We start from the raw sequence: 18768 nt of genomic DNA on the forward strand, positions 1-18768 counted from the left end.
GAAATATTCAGTGGACCCTTTCATGGCTGGTATAGGCATGCCTGCTTAGACTTATCAGTATGTCTAATGTCTGCATGAAAGTCTAGTTACCTGTTAGCTGGCCTTGTACTAGTTTTATAAGAAGTCTTTTTGGACAAAACTTACCTATTGCGTAAATGCTTTCAGCAAAACTCCCCTGTGTTTAAGGCTGTCTCAATCAGTAGAGAAATTACTTTAGGAAACTTGCCTATAATAAACAGTTCATAAAAAATGAGATTTAGCAACTTTGTTAACATAGCCTCTATATTACATATTGCATGGAATAACCAGCTGAATGATGTTTAAACTTGTCATCATACAGGGGTGAGGTAACTGGCTAGTGTCCTGCAAAAACACTGGCGAGTGTGACAAAGTTTGGGGGTGGCGAAGGGAAACAAGCACCCTTGTTAGTGCAATCCTTGTTGAATTGTAAGTTCTGGTAACTTTTAAAGATGCATGTTGTTTTGTTCCTGGAACTCACTAAAGGTACGTGTTTGAGAATTTTTGTCACTCATCTTTGATGGGAAAAACTGAAACGTTCCAGTTCCACTGGCCTCTTCATGTGTCCAGAGGCTCCCGTTTCAGGAGTTGCATGCTGCCCTATATTTTGGCGTAGATAGTTGTTTACAAACTATACCCAATAGCTACTATCTGGAAAAAGAATTGCGTGACTGTTCTACCTTGATAGTACTTTGGATGAAATCAGGCTTGCTGTAAAGCATCGTCAGCTTGCATCACACAATAAGGCTGCAATATCAGTTATGTTTATTGAGTACTGCACTTGTTAGCAGGCAAATCCTTCTTATTGACGCTTGCAGCGATGTAGTTGCATTTTTTATAGAAGTCTTCAGATTAGATTCCTTTAAAGAAAAATGGTTAGTCTTGAGAAATGCTGAAAAACTTTCTGGGGCTGGCTTTCCAAAGGACTTCTGTTTTAACTGCATATGTTATGTGCATGTGTGGCCATTAAATGAGATGCAGATAATGTAGAGGTAAAAATACTGTGTATATAAATTTAATATGTGTCAAGACATGAGCAAGTCTTTTACTGATTCATATACGATGGTAATATAGAATATTGAAGGCTTTGGCTACCTCAAAAACCTAAAACCAAGAAAAAAATATTGTACTCTTACTCAAAGTCTCTTTCTGTTAATAGGTAAACTGAGGAGACAGTTAATGTTAGCTGTTCTTCAGAAGTACTTAAAATTATTCTTAGGGGCAGAGTTGAATTTTATTGGATTGGATTCTTTCCCATAGCTCCTTATTGTTTATTTTTTCTTTCCTCCTTCCACAGACAAAAATGTAGTAGGTCTTCAAAGTAAACAAGAGATACAAACTGCCACTTACTTTCTTTAGAAGGACTTGTCCAAATGAGCTTTGTCCTATTAGCTGCCTAGAATCCAAATATGAGTCTTTCTTGGAGGTCTGTTATGATAAGCAAACACGTAGTGACTTGCATCTCTTCTTTTTGTGCAGTGGGTTATCATTGAACAGGGATGCTACGCATTCTCCATGGTGGTGGTGCCACTCTATGACACACTGGGAACTGAAGCAATTGTGTACATTGTGAACAAAGGTAGGACGCTTTCAGTAGTTCAGCAACTGCATGTATGATGGCAGAGCTCACTGAGGGCAGACCTGTAGCCTTCTTCAGAAGAGTCTTCCATTACCACATTCTGAAGTATGTATGGATCTAGTCTAAACTCAACTTGTCATATTGATAATGTCGTTCTCTTTCATCAGCTGACTTGTCATTGGTTTTCTGTGACAAACCTGACAAGGCCAAACTTCTGCTAACGAGTGTGGAAAAGGGGGAAACTCCAATACTCAACACCATTGTTATCATGGAGTCTTTTGGCATGGATCTTGTGGAACGAGGCAAAAAGTGTGGGGTAGAAGTCTTCAGCATGAGAGAAATAGAGGTAAGCATGCTTAGCCTTTACTGCTTTCATCCCATTTACTTGTGGAGGAGGAAGACAGTGTCTGTTGAACAGCTTTTAGGACTGTGAACAAAATGTAGTGGATTAGTTTCAAAATACTTAACTATCTCTCGGATGGAAGTTTACACAAAAAATATTTAAAAAAAAAAAGAAGGAAGACAACTTGCTAATAGTATTTCACAATGGTCAAAATGTAGAAGTGTGTATGCCAAGATGACGGGATGAAAGCTTGTTAACAGAGTCCAGACCAAACATCAGATCTGAGTGTTAAGGCTTGCCCATGTGAAGCAGTAACATGATAATTAAATACTGTGTATTACTAATACTTCAGAAATACTTATTTCAAAAAGAGCCTAGGGGTTTTGGTCTTGTGAAAAATGGCATCTTCCCCTGTACACTGAATCTACAAAATGTTTTCTCGGGGAGGAGGAAAATGGCAGTAAACTGTTCCAGGATAAGCTTATGGTAGTGTAGGGAAGTGAGACTTCCAGGTTTTGGAAGTAGAAACCATTTTGCTCAGCCACCTGATGTTCAAGTCTTGGTTTTGCTTGTAGTTATTTTGTCTGCATAGATCTCTTATGCAGGTTTATTTCATAACTTCATTCATTATTGGAGAACTCTGTCCCAGGATCAAATTGCATAAAGTACATCTTTACTGTGAAATTATGAAACCGGGTTTAGCCTGGTTCCAGCTGGAGTTCTGGTGAAGGCTTGGCTCACTAGGACTTGAGTATCTCCAAATAAGTGTGCTTGTCTTGTGCAGGTGTCAGTAACTGCTGTGAAATACTTCATTTCACTGAACTTGTTTTCACAGCAGTCTTAACTGTGTTAACAGGGCCACCTTCTGGTAAAAGACATGCTGGCATTTTTGTACCTTTAAAAGATGATTAACTGTATCGTAGCTAACCAGCCTCAGCAAGACTGCCAGGTTGAAATGGGGCTAAAAGTATTATGCAGAGTAAGTGACTTTCATAGTGCTGTAGCTCACTGGCAAAAGGGTTGGGTTAAACTTGGAAAAAGATTGGCCCAGCTGTAAGTTGGTACACTAAAATCAGCTTCTTTCCTTGAGTTGCACTCCAGTTTTTGGCAGAGGAAGATGCTTTCCGCTGGATCTCCTAGCTACAGAAAACCAAAACCAGGGTGAATGTTAGCTTTAAGTTCAGATGCTTAAATAGTGACTTCCAGTAATACTTTGTAGCTCTTACTTACTAACAACACCTGATGTTTGGATTAATGCAGTAACAGGTGCTCCAAGAGCCTCTTGTCTAAACCTTGGAAGTTAGGCAAACTTAAATATTTCCAATAGTGTTTCAGTGAGCAGGAATAAGTTTTGTCACCTCTTTTTTTTTTTTTTTTAAAAGAGGTACAGGCTTTTAGTGTCTCCTGAAAGGCAACTATGAACTATTTATGAGCTTAGATTAGAATGGCATGACTATTTCTAGCTTTAAGTACTTGTTTTCTGGATTTCTGGCTTGAGCTTATTGCTCAGCTGTGCTTTATAGTCTATGTCACCAGTTCCTCTGTGTATCTCCCAGATGCCATAAGCTTGATTTCTGATGCCTAATATCTGTAAATATGCTGTGGTTACTTAAGAGCTGAGTAGCTGTGGATAAATGGCTCTTCAGTAGGAAGAGATATTGGAGTTTTGTTGTAGGAGATCAAAAGAAGTGTGGGAGATCTTAGCTGTATATTGAGTAAATATCAGATCTTACTCAAAACAGGCTATAGAGAAGTATTGAGCTTTTGGTGGTACTTGAAATGCAGATGCTGTTGTTTTGAGCAGACAGCTGTGTTGTCATAGTGGCAAATTTTTGCATAATGGCACTGTTTCAAAAGGGCAAACTTACCGTATGGGAATGTAACTGTGTTGCCAGACATTCCTCTTTTTCTTAAACCTCTGGGTAATCTAAGGGTTACATCATACTAAAGGAAGTCTAGGGCTAGTAAAGGAATGCAGGGTGCTATTGTTGTGTACTTGGAACATAAAGGCAATGGTGAAGTTGATGTGTCTGCTCTCAAAGGGTGCTTCCAAAGCTATACTTAACAAAAGGTCCATTTTAATTTGCTTAAGTCCTTAAGCTAGTATTGTTTCTAGTCTTAAAGAGGCATGACAGTAATAAGTCTTGATTTGAAACTTTAAAGCTCATAGATATTGAACATCAGCTTTCAAGTCTTTCCTCTTAATCACTATATCCTTGATGGTAAAAGGATTTTCTTGGTATCCATTCCCTTCTGCCTAAAGAACTATGGCATCGTTAATGGTCAGGCCTGAGTAATCGTAAGGAGGGAGAGCAAAAGAGAAGAGGTGCTGGTGGAGAGAATCTTGTGCTCTTCGCTCTTCAGTATAAAAGGAGTACAAACCATCAATGACCCTTCATGGGGAAACTCAGTCTTCCTTCTCACAAGCAGTGGTTTTGGTGCAAGGTGCTTACTGAGACAAATGTTGCTTCATCTGTTCAACGGTTGTCAGTGGCACATGTCTTCTGCATGAGGTATAGGATTGATTGCCTGCTGTGGCTAGTCATAGCACTGCTTAACCTTGAGCTTCTCTAGTGAGTGACCTCTGGTTTACTAGCTGGAAAAAAACCTATGAGTTTTAGATTAGTTATCACATTTGTAGAACATGGTAGTTATTCTATATATCTTTAAAACATCTTTTAAAGCCTTTGTTACCCTTTTATAAGTTAGTTACTCTTTTATAAGTTAAAATGCCTTAACAGACAGTCTAAATAATGGAATATGATGGTGTTTAGTAATGTTAGTCTGGTAAATTTAAAGCAAAAAAGGTTACATGCTCATGTCTAAACTTTCTCTCTCCCCTTTCTTTCTTTTCTGTAGGAGCTGGGAAGAGCACACAGGCAAAAACCTATGGTAAGTATGAAACTAGTTCAAGTTACTTAATCTGAAGCTGGGTAGCATTCTGTAAATCAAATTAGCAAATCTCCCTATCTCCCATAGCTCAAAAGTAACACTAGTATTGCAATAGTTTTGTCCAAGAAAAATCTTTTTCCTTGCTATCTTAACCATACTAATACTTTCTTAATTCTCATAGCCTCCAAAGCCAGAAGATCTAGCAGTCATCTGTTTCACCAGTGGAACAACAGGTACAGAATTTATTATCCTGTATGTGCAAAATTAATTCAGAAGCCCTGCTACTTTTTTTTCAAGACTCTCCCCTGCTGCTGCATCTTTTTGGCAAGTAGTAGCTGGGGAAGCTTTATGATAAGGCTCCCTTTGGTTCCCCCCCAACCTCCCCCCAATTGATCAATACAGAGTTGCAGTATTGGAGGGTGGAGGTGTTATATTTTTGGGCTTGGAAATAAGTACTGAACCTATATTTCCATTATAATAAGGACTCTGCATCAGACTTCAGGCTTTCAATTCTTCCATAGTGTTTTTTGTACTGTATTAGCAAAACTTGTTCCTTATTTCTATGCAACCTTGCTGTAAGACCAAAACAGAAAGACTACTGTCTAGATGTCACATGCTTTGACACTTGTGAGTTAATATCCAACACTAGCAGGGATCAAAAGGGAAGAGTACAATGACAAGCTACATTTTTAAAGCAGATGTGAGAACAGAAATTAGTCTGGGTTTTATAGGTGCAGCTTCACAGAAGTGTTGAATTTTGAATGAGAAGCTTATCCAACAAACATGACAATTTCTTAAGGATTTGCTCTCCTTACGAAATTTGAGGACTTCAACACAAACTTACTGAACTGTTAACAGCTATTCTTGAAAGTGTGTTAGCAAGTTCTCTGCCTTTGTTTAATTGATATACAAAGAAAGGTATTAATATCGAAGAAGGGACTGATTGATTGAAATGCTATTAGGTCAGTTTTACGACTGCTTGGTAACTTAAAGGATCTAAAAATTTCACTGTTGCATCCTGATGTGCTTCTTCCTTAGGAAGCCCCAAAGGAGCTATGATCACTCATCAAAACATAGTCAGCAATGCTTCAGCTTTTGTGAAAACTACAGAGGTAAACCGCAAAGGTTAACGTTGTGGATTTGCATGAAGGGAAGAATCTCATTGAAATCTCATTAACGTTTGGATCTTACTAAAAGCTAAAACCAGTAAAAATGTAACTTGACAGCTAAGTCAGAAGTCAATATTTACTGGTTTCTTCTGTCAGGGTCAAAATCCTGAGAGATTTACAATTTGGTCTGATCCAAGCAAAATGTTACAAAGATCCTGATGTAATTCTGCCTCAGGCTTATAGCATTTGTCATTAGTGCAAGCTCTGTATCAGAGGATTTTTTTCCTTTTCCAGTAAGGATGGGAGAAGCAATAATGTATTTTAACCACCCAAAATAATTAATGCCCTTGCATAAATGATCAAGAAGCATAACTCTGTATTTTTACTTGATACAGTGTTAACTTTTGGTTTACAGTAGACTACTAAAGTTCATCTGCAGGCTAGCTAAGACGATGGTTCTAAGTTCTAACACATGCAGATGTAGTTAAAAATACAATTGTACGTATTTTGCCAAGTACTCTGCATATAGAATTGTTTTTAAATTAAGCAATTAAAATTAGATCATATAAGGTACTTTTGATATCAACCTTATGGTAAATTGGATAAGCAAACTTTCTGATCTAAGATGGAAGTGTGTGTTTCTTTAAACCCCTAAGGCATACTGCTTTAACCTTTTTTGTTGCCCCTCCCTCCCAATGTATATAATGGAACTTTCTGTGGTTTCTCTCAGAATTTGTTTCTATTCATAATCATATGAATGATAAGTTGTAATAATCTGGTCCCTGTACTCAACTCTAAAAGACTACCGTTTCTGCAGTGTGTGTTTACTCATGCTAGAAGTCATTGCTGTAATCTTTTTAATGAAAGACAGACAATGCAGCTTCATTACAAACAAAACTGAAGCAAGGGCTGTGCTGTAGAGTTTAGACACTAGATTTCATTGTTCTGTTTAACTTAGGCAAAATAGAGAATCAATGAGAATTAAATTTAATTTTACTAACACTTTCAGAAAACACTTATGCCTTCCACTGATGATGTTCTGATATCATTCCTGCCCTTGGCTCATATGTTTGAGAGAATTGTTGAGGTAAGCATCTGTTTGTTGTACTGAACTATTGAGAAGCTTGCTTTTCTTACAGAATGCATGTCTCTTGAATCCCAGTGATACACGCTATTCCTTTTTGACTCTTGCACATGTGTATGAAAGCTTGAGGTAAGGTTCAGGAAAACAATATCCTATAAACAAAAACAATATCCCATAAACAATATTCAGTGAGTACTGGACAATTGGCTTTCATAATGAAATATGAACATTAACCTTAGAGTAAGGGCTAATAAGAAACTGGTTTACTAGAACATGAGAGAATGCCGTAGCACACGTACACTGCCTAGAAATTCCTTCTAATGTAATCAGTGCACTATTAAAAATCCATGCCGTTCTTTAGTCTGCAAACTTGAAAAATTTATTTTATAATATGGCATCCTGCTTGCTTACACAAAACTAATATTAATTTGGTTGAACTTACCATTGCTTCCAAGAAACTTCAATAAAAAGGGAGGGATTTTATTTCAGTGGAGTTCTCTTCGAGAAAATGAAAATGGCTTCGATGCCATTTAATGACAAACTTTGAAGTTCTCTCGGATAGCTTGTCTTACCATATAGCAAAACCTGGGGCTTCATTTTTGAGGATGAGGGGGCTCAGGTTGTCTGAATACTGGCAGTCTTAATAAGGACCTCTCAGCCCATAGTTAGGTGGTATGCATTATTGAAAGGATGCAATTTCCTCAAACTTCTTATGTACAGTAGAGGCACAGGTATTTAATTACCATACTTATTGAAGTTGAATTAACACCTCTCCCTTAGGTGAGATTGCAGATATGTATGTTGAAGGTAGTCATGTCCAAATTTATGTAGGGAAATAAACAGCCTCCATGCAAGTGTGAAAAGGCACATGGAGCTGGAAATTGTTCTGTGGTTTCAGTTATGAATCCTGAGCTTTCTACCAAAAAAGTCTGTCTATATACACATAGATAAAAATGCATATATGCATATGTGTCTGATTATATGTATGTTATGAAGATTAGGAATAGAGCTTAACTGAGGTGTACAGATGCCCTTAGGCTTTCAGTGCTCTTTTTTTTTTTTCTCCTGGTAACCTGGATACTGGTTATACTTCAGTGTCTGTTTTACTGATGCCTGCCTTGCACTAGAAGGTACAAGCTGTGTAGGTAACAGCTCTGCTCTTGATCATACAGTAGAAACAGGATGGGAACTTGTGTTCTGAAGGAAAAAATGGGAAGAAAGTGTTTGGATCTCAGTATTCCTCTGCTGTTTGAGGTCTTTACAAAGTAGGTGTTTACCTGTATATTTACATAAGGAGATTAAGCAAGGACACCTTTGGTAGGAAAGAGAAAATATTTGTTACTGTTTGGGGTAGATATGAACACAAATTCTGTGAGAAGCAGTGTTTAGAGTTTGCCGCTGTTGTTGAGTTCATGTTTGATGATTTTTGGCTTCCTAAGGAAGCTAGAGGGTCAGTGAACTTGACATGACAAAGGTGTTCCCACTTAGCAAAGGCAGTTGCTGCTCACTGCATCTGTACTGATGCATTGGCAGCTTTTTAGCAGATGGTGGCAAAGCACAGGTGAAGGGGAAAAGTGGCACTTTAGCATGTTTCATATGCAGAAAAGATGAGAATGGATGGCAGGGATTGAAGTAAGAGGTGTTACGAAGAAAGCAGAAGAAATAAAAACTAGTAGGTATAGAGAAACACAAGAAGAGTAGGAATGTTAGTAAAAAGAATAAAAAAACCCAAACAAAATAGGAAGAAAAGGGGTGTATAGGTGTGGGGGGTGGAGCTTCTAGACTGCAGAATATAGAGAATATAGAACATGACAGAATTGAGTCTGCCTTCCTTGGTGCAGGTCTGAAGTGATGCAAAAATAATCAGTAACTCTGCTAGAATCTTCCAAAGAGCATCTTGATCACCTAACAAGTCTGTTTGCATCAGTCTTGTGAAACAGGAAGGAAAACCAGAGTGCAAGAGAATGAAAAGCAAGTAGCACAAGGCAGAAATCCCTGCTGGACCAGTACATAGCATGTGCTGACTTTTTTAGTATATAGCAGGGAACAAAGTTCTAGTATTTTTAAATAAGCCTGATAAATATTTAAAATAGTAAAGTTCTGCTTTTCAGTCTCTTGCTACCTCTGAGTTGCTGGCATGGCCTTATTTGGCCAACTGCCCCTTTTTTGATAGCGGTTTTTGTGCTATATCTCATTCTGTCAAAGTCTTTGGCCTGTGTGCACTAGGCACATCTTGCTACTTGGTCTTTCCAGTCCCATCCTATAGTCTGAGAATGCTGCAGAACTTGTCCAGAAGCTGAGAGGACTTAAGGTGGATACTGCACTGTCCACTCTGCATAGGATTGTCATATACATATAGCTAGAACACATTATACATGCTGTGTTTTCAGACTTTTTTTACTTTTTTCTAACAGTGTGTGGTTCTGTGCCACGGAGCTCGGATAGGATTCTTTCAAGGGGATATCAGACTACTTATGGATGACCTAAAAACACTGCAGCCAACTGTATTTCCTGTAGTACCAAGACTGTTGAACAGAATGTTTGATAAGGTAAGTCTACAACCATGAGTCTAGACCTGCGCAGGGTTTTAAGAGACTTCATGAAGTCTGTGCTGACATGGTAAGAGAAACTGTTGTGCTCTGGGATGTTAAATTGGCATTCTAACAAATTGGTGTATCTCTTCCTAAAAGAGAGCTGAAAATGCAGGGAGTAGTACTGGTTGTATTAGAGCACTTTCAGGCAGCAAATACTAGTGTTGAAAAGCCTGACGAGGAGACCTGATTCTCTCTAGCTTGGTTAATGACTTACTGTTTTGCTCTGAGCAAGTTATTTAAGTCCAGTCTACAACATGAACCTGAGGCTTAGCATCTGCATGCCATGCTTTTAGCATCTGACTCATGGAGTGGAATTTGCAAACGAAGGTCAGGTGTTTGCCTATGCTTGCATGGACACATACAAGTTTCCTACACAGCAGCCAGCATATTCTATCAGGGAGAACTATAAACCAGCCAGTCCAGAGCGCTGGGGAGTGGGTGTGTCGGCAGCCCCAGGCTCTCCTGTGCTTGCTGCATGCCTGCTCAGGGTCATCTGAGGTGGGAATTCAGAAGTAGATTCTTTCTTGAACTTAAGATTTTAAATCATCCTTTTGCATGTGGATGACTGACTCTTCTTAGGATACAGCCAGAGGAGTTGAAGGATACCACAAGGAGTCCTGTGGCTGCTAAAGAAATGACAGACCTGTCTATGCTGTCTTAGCTAGGATGCTGCTCTAATCATGAGACTAGAGGAACAGCAAGTCATGCAAGGTTCTGTGTGGTCCCAGGAACAAATAGTGCAACTCCCATACATTTGGAGGGAAGGAAATTCTAAGCCCTGCCTGTAATGCTTAAAACTTAGCCCCTCATTCTGCTTACACGTTCTGGTACTGGAATTTGAGAAACGGGGCCGAAGCTTAGGACTCTCTTCTTTCATGATGTCATCTTGCTTGTTGACTCTGGTGCCCTGAGGATTTCTCACTTCTGTGGCGCTGTTTCAACCTCACCCAGCCTTGCAGTAACCTAGCATGTGAAGTTAAGTGGGAAACTGGGCGGCAGGGGGGGCCTAACACTGAAGAGCTGCTGGGTCTGTCTCTTTTCAAGTGAATATACTAATCTGTGGTCTGCTGCTGAGTCCACTCTGATGTGCTGAGAACAACCAGAAGGAGCCTTTGAAAAGTGATCTAAAAAGCAAGTTTATATGTGCAAGATGGATATCTCTGGTATTTCTGGAGGGACCTGCATCTCCTCAGAAAACCTTGCGTTACTTTACATATTATGATGGTGTGCTCTTTAGAATATGCTGAGGATTATACTTAATTCAGCTTTTGATCAAACTGGAATAGAAAGGTAAAACATCTACTTTCATTCATACATTTAATGAAGAAACTATACATTGAAAAAGCATCATACAAGAATTAAGTGCTAATTTTGGTGGACACCTCTTGAACTGAGGTGAAGAGGCCAAGATCAAATCCACAAGTATTTCTTACGAGAATTAGAATGCTTACCAAAAAAGTTTTTTTGATTTGTTTGGTTTTCACTGTTAAGAGTCTCTATGCATGCTTCTGTAAAAAAGGAAATGGTAGTCTGTGAGGCTTCTAACCACAGATCACTTTTCTTAATAGATTTTTGGACAGGCAGATACTTCATTAAAGAGGTGGATGCTGGATTTTGCTTCCAAGAGGAAAGAAGCAGAACTTAGAAGTGGTATAGTTAGAAATAACAGTTTCTGGGATAAAGTCATCTTCCGTAAAATACAGGTATGCTTGAAAGCCTCTGAGTCTAAGAGTCTTTGTATGGTGGATATTGGAACTTTTTTATTACATTATTTATTTGCTCGTGATTATTTTGAGAACAGAGCTCCAAATGTGCTTACTGTGTTACAGAACAGCCGTTTGACATGTGTTTTCAATATTGGAAGTGTGAAGCATCACTATATATGCTAGCTACTTACTAGTTTATAGGCATCAGTTTGCAATTGCTGGATTTCATATGAATGGTTATAATCTGGTATGGCTTTCATCACTGATTAAAGACTACCTGGCTACATGGAATAAAAACCAAAACTGTCATATTTCCAACTTCGTTTTTCAGTTTGCTTTGTTCTAATAATATCAGCTAACTATATTAGGGAGGTTTCTCTAAAACAGTCTGGTGCTTCCCTCTTACCACTTCGAAAGCAAACACTGTCCTTTTGAAAGAAGAACGCTAAATGTGACTTAGTGCCACCTGTAGCCCCTACTGTCTCCTCACTGTTGGTCACTAGTAAGTTATGCCTGCTATTATATCTGGCACTCACTTGCTATGGGCCTAACCTTGGTTGTACCACATGCCCATGTGGCTGCTTTTTATAGCATTCAGGATGTATGAGAAGCTGATAGAAGGCGGATAAAAATAGTCGTTGCTGTAAGGCCATGATTTAAGCTCTTTTAGACTTTTGGCCGAGTGTGCATTGCAGTGACACTACAGCATAGTCTTTGTAGATACTGTATGTTTGAGATACTGTTTCTTCCAGCCATTAATGCAATTAAAAACGCTGCAAGAAAGACAACTTGCAATAGGAGACCAAACTTTAATCTCTAACATTTGTGGGTGGCACTGTAGGTGAACAGTGGCTGAGGGTGGGATGGAAAAAGACTCTGGAAACTTCTCTAAAATGCTTTTGGTGTCCACAGTATCTTGTGTCTGTTGTAGGCAAGTTTGGGAGGAAAAGTAAGGCTCATGGTCACAGGAGCAGCACCTGTATCTGCAAGTGTACTGACGTTCTTGAGAACAGCTCTTGGCTGTCAGGTGAGTTTCCTGGCCTTAATCCTAAAACATAAAGATTTTAGTACCTCATTCCAGCTTTGATGTTAGAGCATTTCTAGTAGCCTGATTATACAGTTAACTCTTCTGGTATTCTTCTTGGAGACTATACAAGTGCATACTCCTTTCCAGAGTTTCTCTCTCAGTCCCCTGAGATTTCTATATTCATCCCAAAGTCTCTATTATAACTGAAGTAACCAGCTGAACTGTCTTAAGGGAAAGATTTTTCGGGGCTGCTGTAAGCAATAATTAATATTCTTGGATTAAGTTTCTGGGATGTGCCTTGCTTACAAAAGTATTTATAACTACTGTAGAGAATCCAATCAATGTGATGATATTGTAGTGTTGTTGCTTTGAAGATGAGACTGGGGACAATTGGATTGCACACAATGCATTTGTCTTCAGAGTCTCTTCAAAGTATATGCTTTTTGAGGTAAAATCTGAATAACAATGGCACAGGTTGGAACAAATATGTTGAAATAAAGTTCTAGAGGATAGAAAACACTCTAAAATGTGAGGCTTCTGTGACTTCTTGAAGTTCTTCAGTAGTGTGCTGGTGCAGCAACGCATTCTGCACAGAAAAGGGAAGCCTGTCTTGTACGTAATAATCACAGAGGGGTATAGGGATGGGGTATAGGGATTCCATTCCTAGCTGTCTTGGATGAACCTGTCCTTAAATGGTATAAATGAAGTCATTGCTAGTGCCAACGTTCTTCATTTCTTCCTCTTGCTCCCTCTGTTGCTTTCAGTTTTGATCTATATAGGTGTCACATAGCATGTGAAATTGAGTGAAACTGTGAGTAAATATTGGAACTGAAGGTGAATATTAGCACTTAAAATTGTGTATTGTGATAAAACTCCTAATATAGTGGTATTCTTTTTAGAAGATGATGAGGATTTTGCTAAACTCAAATTTAAACAACTAGAAAAAAAGCAAAATATTAATTTCATTTTAATGAAGAAACTATGTTGAGAAGTAAGAATTCTAAGTAATCTTTTGCTTTCACGTCCTAGTTCTATGAAGGTTATGGACAGACTGAATGCACAGCTGGATGCTCACTGTCACTGCCTGGTGACTGGACAGCAGGTATGGTGTTTAATGGTCTGCCTATCTATTAAATTTCAGGATACTATAGAGGTCCCTGATCACATTATGTAGTCTTCAGTACATCTATCATGAAGCATAAGATTCTGTTTTTCCTCAAGTGAAGTAAAAAACTTTTGAAGGGATCCCTTGAAGTTTCTACCCCTAAATAGCTAGGATTGTTCAGTAATCCAAACTATTAATAGGCTTTGTCCTTGTAAGTAGAAGTGGATTTAGGAGAGGGGAGGTCATAGTATCAACCCTTGTAACTTTTACAGAATAGGAATCTGCTGTGTATAAACACAGTGCTGGAAACTTAAATGGCATTTTCTTGGTGCTGGAACAAACAGTCTGCATTTCTGTCAGCTGTTACATCTCTACTTCCCTAACTGAAATAATACTGATAATTGAAACTATAGTGGGACTTCTGCTACTTAAATATGTCCATAGAATGAGGATTCTGATTATAAGAAAAAGCAAGCCTGAGTACATGGTTCAGCTTGTAACATTCTAGGGATATCTGAGAATTTAACGTTTCAGTCCCAGCCAATTTAAGCTATTGCTGTACTGGTATTGGTGTAGTATATTACCAGAAATCAGTTTTCAATCTCTTACTTTAGCATGTAACCAGCTTATTGTTTTAAGAACCTGACTAAAAAGCAGTTCAGCCTATTGAAGTGTTACTCTATTTCATAGGTCATGTTGGAGCACCCATGCCATGCAGTATCATTAAGCTTGTTGATGTACAAGAAATGAATTACTTGGCTGCCAAAGGAGAGGGTGAGGTAAGTAATTTCAAAAGGTCAATGTGAGCGTCTTATGAAATCTTGGAGAATGTTTGTTTGGTGTTTTTGGTTTTTTTTTTTGTTCCTGAAGTAACAAATAACTGCCTGAGTTTAGTAAAAGTGCTAAATGTGACCTGCTACCTAAAACCAATACCTGCCTTGCCTGCATGCAATGTCAGCTAACAATTCACAGAAGCAAAACAGAAAATAGTGGATTGGAGGGGAGAAAAAGCAGCTTACTGTGGGATGACAGATTATTATGTGTTTATGATTGTATGACCAACATGGCATCTTCCAGCTGTGGGATAGCTGAGAAGCTAGCTATCTCATACTGCATTTATCCTTCAGTAAAATGCTAGCAGAGGGCTTCCCCCCCACCCCCACTGCCAAGTGCTGGAGAACAGCTGATGCATGTAGCTTGTTACCCAGCTTGTGATGTGTGAGATGGGGTAATTTAAAGTGGCTGGAACACCATTAAGAGAAATGGAGATAAAATGCCATGAAGGCTGCTAATGATTTGTGACAACTGCCTGCACATTCTTCTGAACTTTTTTCTGCAGCCTGCACAAATCGAACATGCATGTTTTACAAATTGCACTTTGAGGACTCAGCTTTGTATGTAATGCTATATGCTGTCTCTTTCAATATTTTTTCCAAGTAAAATATATACAGCTTGAACTCTGTGTATAGACTTTGAACAGCTGTCCATGTAGTGACTTTTTTCCCCGGAACCCTGGAAGCAAATTAACTGTGGTGTTTTTCATATGCTTTCGAGAGGCCTTGAGGGCAGTTGGGGGTGAGAAATGGGTAAATAAAAAGTAGCTTAAGCAAGTAACTGATTTGTGACTGCAAACGATATACAATCTTTATTTGTTTTGGTTGTCACTTGCATGATACTAGAGACAAATCATTCGGCTTTAATTCCCAGAAATACTTGAGGCTTTAGTTGGGCTTGGTGGTGGGAAACTGTTTGCAAGTGGAGAACAATGTCAAGATTCTTCCCTGTCTTGCATATGACCTCATGTTTAGTCTTCATCAGCAATTTTTGCTTCACTTTAAATATGCTTTTAAAGCTTGGTCTGCTAGAGGAACTGAGTATAAATTGTCATAATGGAAACAGTTAAGTAGTTTTTTTTAAAGACTTCTAAAAATGTTTTGCTTGCACTTACTGTGAAAGCTTGCTGCTTTAGGAGTTACTTTGGACTTGAATAAATATGGTGGCCCCTTAATATATCAGGTACCATCTTAGTCTTTCAGTCCTAACTTCCTCAGTGTGAACTATTCTGAAATTAACAAGTAAGTGTGGTAACTTTTTTCACAGAACTGAAGGCCATAGCTATAGAATTGGGTCTCATTATCCTTTGCCTAAAATAGATCTTCCTCCTCATTGTCTGTCTGCTATTCAGCTGGATTAAACACTCTTAGTTCTCCTTTCTGAGAGTAAGCTTTCAATATTCTCTGTTCTCTCGGCCTTGCTTTTCAGTTTTGCCAGTTATCCATGTTCAAGAAAGATAAATTTATGAATAGAATTATATATGCTCATATGCAGATGAGGTCTTAGTGCCAGTTAGCAGGATACAAATAAATGGTTTGCTGTCTCTATTGGGAAAAGCTGTCACCTACTGCCATCCTGTGATTGTAGGAGCTATGAAAAATGAAATGTTAGATCAGTCAGCCTTTGACTTGACTGGGACATAGAGAGTTCTCCTTTACTCATATCCTTCCAGATAAACTCTGTTTTATAGCAGAAATGACTTGGTTCTTAGAACATGACCTCAGTTTGGTCACGAGTTTGGTACTGTCTCTACAAGGTCATCAGGACCCTCACTAATACTCTGATCTCCCTCCTGTTGACAACATCTCCTGTTCATTGTATTGTAGTTCATCAGCATGCCTGTATTTTATGCTGAGGTAAGCACTGAAAATACTTGGGATGAGTTTTTCAAGAATTGGTCTCTGAACTACATTAGTAATTCCTTCTAGTCTGAGAATTTATATTAGTGCCTGAAGATTCTTTAGCCAGTTCCTTGCCCATTTTATAATGGTACTAATCCCCTAGACTAATAGTTGGCCTAGTATTTTATCAGCCCCTATTGATATTTATTATCCGTTTTGCCTTAACTTAAAAATGGATTTTCTATCCCATTCTTCTGGATTTGTTCTAGATCCCTGATACTATTGCCCAGACCAGACTCTTCTTATTGTCTCCTGTCATCCACGCATGCCAAGCCACTCCCAAGCTGGTGGTTTGAATCCTTTGTTGCTTCTGAGGTCTCTTGCATAGCGCTTTCAGGGTTTTTGGACTCCTGATTCCCCAACAATGGTGTGCAGTGGGCATCTTTAAGTTTCGCTTCAATCTTGTTTATCTTGCCTATCTCTCTGTCCTCATTTCTAAGGAGGCATTTTATTGTCCTGCTGATCCTTAAGTAACAAGAGTCCTGTCCTGTGTCCCCCCTCTCCCCACCAAAGAAAACTTACACAACCTTGGGTGTTACGTTGAGAAGAAAATACTTAAATCTGGGATCAACTCTGGATACTTCAGGCTCTATCCCATGTTCCTGACTAGTTGCTTTACTTTTATGTTCTCTTACTGACAAATACTCTTCTAATTGTTTTAATTTAGCTTGTAAGGTCTGACCTGATTCTCTGGCAACCTCTTCACCTATAAACCTTTAATCTTCTTGGTCCTTTTCTCATACCTTGTAAGCACGTTTTTTGATCCTATTAATGCCTGTGCATCCGGTTATATATTAAGTTGTTCTTAGTTTTCTACTTGGTACACAAATCCCAGACAACCTTCAATTTGAAGAAATTGCAGGTTTCCATTATAAAGAAGTCTTGAGTGCTCTATGCCCTAAGGTATTAACTGGTTTACTTTTGGACAACAAACACGTGATTGCTTGATATACAGCTTTTTCTAGTTGTAGCAGAATGCCCCTGCTGCTTACCAAAGCTGAAACGAACACATTGCCAGGCTGAGGGGTAATATTTCTGATCCAGCAGAATTTCGTCAGATAAATAAAAATAATTTCCTCTAATAAATTCAGATTATTCAAATAGCAGGTAGGAACACTGCTGCTAGACTGGAAGAGAACAGATGCTTCCAACTGCTTCTTATTATACTTTATACCAATGGAAAATGTTAGGTCTCCAAAAACCATAAGTAGAGATTTCTGTACTAATGCATAAACTTCATCTTGGCTTTTTAGCGGGGGTTATTGAGAACCATTGGAGAAAGCATACATTGCAAATAGTGTTTGCAAACTTCCCTTCATAGTAGCATACATTAACAAATGGCTGTTTTCAGGTGTGTGTGAAAGGGCCAAATGTATTTCGTGGCTATTTGAAAGATCCAGAAAAAACAGCAGAAGCTCTGGACAAAGATGGCTGGCTTCATACAGGAGATATTGGGAAATGGCTGCCAGTAAGTTAACTTATATAGCTGAAATGTGCTTCTGTAGTTATTAGCAGTAACTTAACAAATAAAATAGAAAATATTTGGTATTAAACACAATGAATTAGGTGGAAGACAAGTAATTTTAGGAGGAGGATAATTACTGTTGTAGATGAATCTGTGTGCCTGGGGCTAAAAAAAGGATTAGCAGTGCCAATCTTGAGGCTTTCTCTAGTTTAGGTTAGATGTGTGCAGAGCCTGTTTTCTTCTAACATTAGTTTGACAGTACTCTGGCTCTAGACCTATTTTACTGTACCTAATCTAACTTAAATGAATAGACTGTCTTGGATCATTCACAGCATGTAAGTTTGTATTAAGCCGGAATTCAGGCAATAGCACTTCTGGCCTGTTGTTGAAAGCTTAACAAAGGTTGCACAGTAATATCTGAAGTAGAAATACATAGAAGCAAACTGTATGTTTTAATTCTGGTACATTATGTGATCTAGTGTGGCATGCTTAAGCTGTGTAGATTGGTTTTTCACTTGAAGTGCCTCTTCTGAGTGGAAGTGATTTCTGTCAACAGAATGGTACACTGAAGATCATTGACCGGAAAAAACACATATTTAAACTAGCCCAGGGAGAGTACATAGCACCAGAGAAAATAGAAAATGTGTATCTGAGATGTGAAGCACTTGCTCAGGTGTTTGTCCATGGAGAGAGCTTGCAGGTAAGCATTCTTCAGGTAATTTTAAAAATGAATGCAAGAGGAGACCGCAGAAAAGAGTTTTCCTTTCCTCCCTCCTCCCACCCCAAACTTTGGGACTGAAATCTTATAATTTTTTAACATTACACATTTTGGTTCTGAATGCACTTTCAACTCTGGATTTCATTTCAGACCAGGTAGTAGAGCCAGATTGATCTAACTGAGTATTAATGACTGTACATAAGTTGCTAACAGTGTGCAGGGAAAATAGAAAAACAAACAAACAAAACCAAACCAAAACCAAACCAAAAACCCCAAGATGTCAAGATTTTTGCAAGTGTAAATTGAAATGTGGGTCTTAACAAGAGTAATTCTCTTAAGTGCAAGCTTCTGAACTGCACTCCTGTATTCAAGTAGCAGAAAGCGACTGACTTC

The 18768-nt window shown here is 38.6% G+C and overlaps 1 protein-coding gene across 1 annotated transcript in view; it reads left to right on the forward strand.

Moving 5' to 3' along the window:
• ACSL1 (acyl-CoA synthetase long chain family member 1) overlaps positions 1–18768 on the forward strand; it is a 41243-nt gene that overhangs the window by 20279 nt on the left and 2196 nt on the right. Inside the window, exons 6-18 of the mRNA XM_075149233.1 lie at positions 1498–1597; positions 1765–1943; positions 4800–4832; positions 5014–5065; positions 5871–5944; positions 6951–7028; positions 9440–9574; positions 11188–11322; positions 12257–12352; positions 13382–13454; positions 14148–14236; positions 17544–17660; positions 18214–18357. Of these exons, the coding sequence (XP_075005334.1) occupies positions 1498–1597; positions 1765–1943; positions 4800–4832; positions 5014–5065; positions 5871–5944; positions 6951–7028; positions 9440–9574; positions 11188–11322; positions 12257–12352; positions 13382–13454; positions 14148–14236; positions 17544–17660; positions 18214–18357 (1305 nt within the window). The remainder of the gene's footprint in view (positions 1–1497; positions 1598–1764; positions 1944–4799; positions 4833–5013; positions 5066–5870; positions 5945–6950; positions 7029–9439; positions 9575–11187; positions 11323–12256; positions 12353–13381; positions 13455–14147; positions 14237–17543; positions 17661–18213; positions 18358–18768) is intronic.

The sequence above is a fragment of the Calonectris borealis genome, chromosome 4 (genome assembly GCF_964195595.1).
Source record: "Calonectris borealis chromosome 4, bCalBor7.hap1.2, whole genome shotgun sequence".
Classification (NCBI taxonomy): Eukaryota; Metazoa; Chordata; class Aves; order Procellariiformes; family Procellariidae; genus Calonectris; species Calonectris borealis.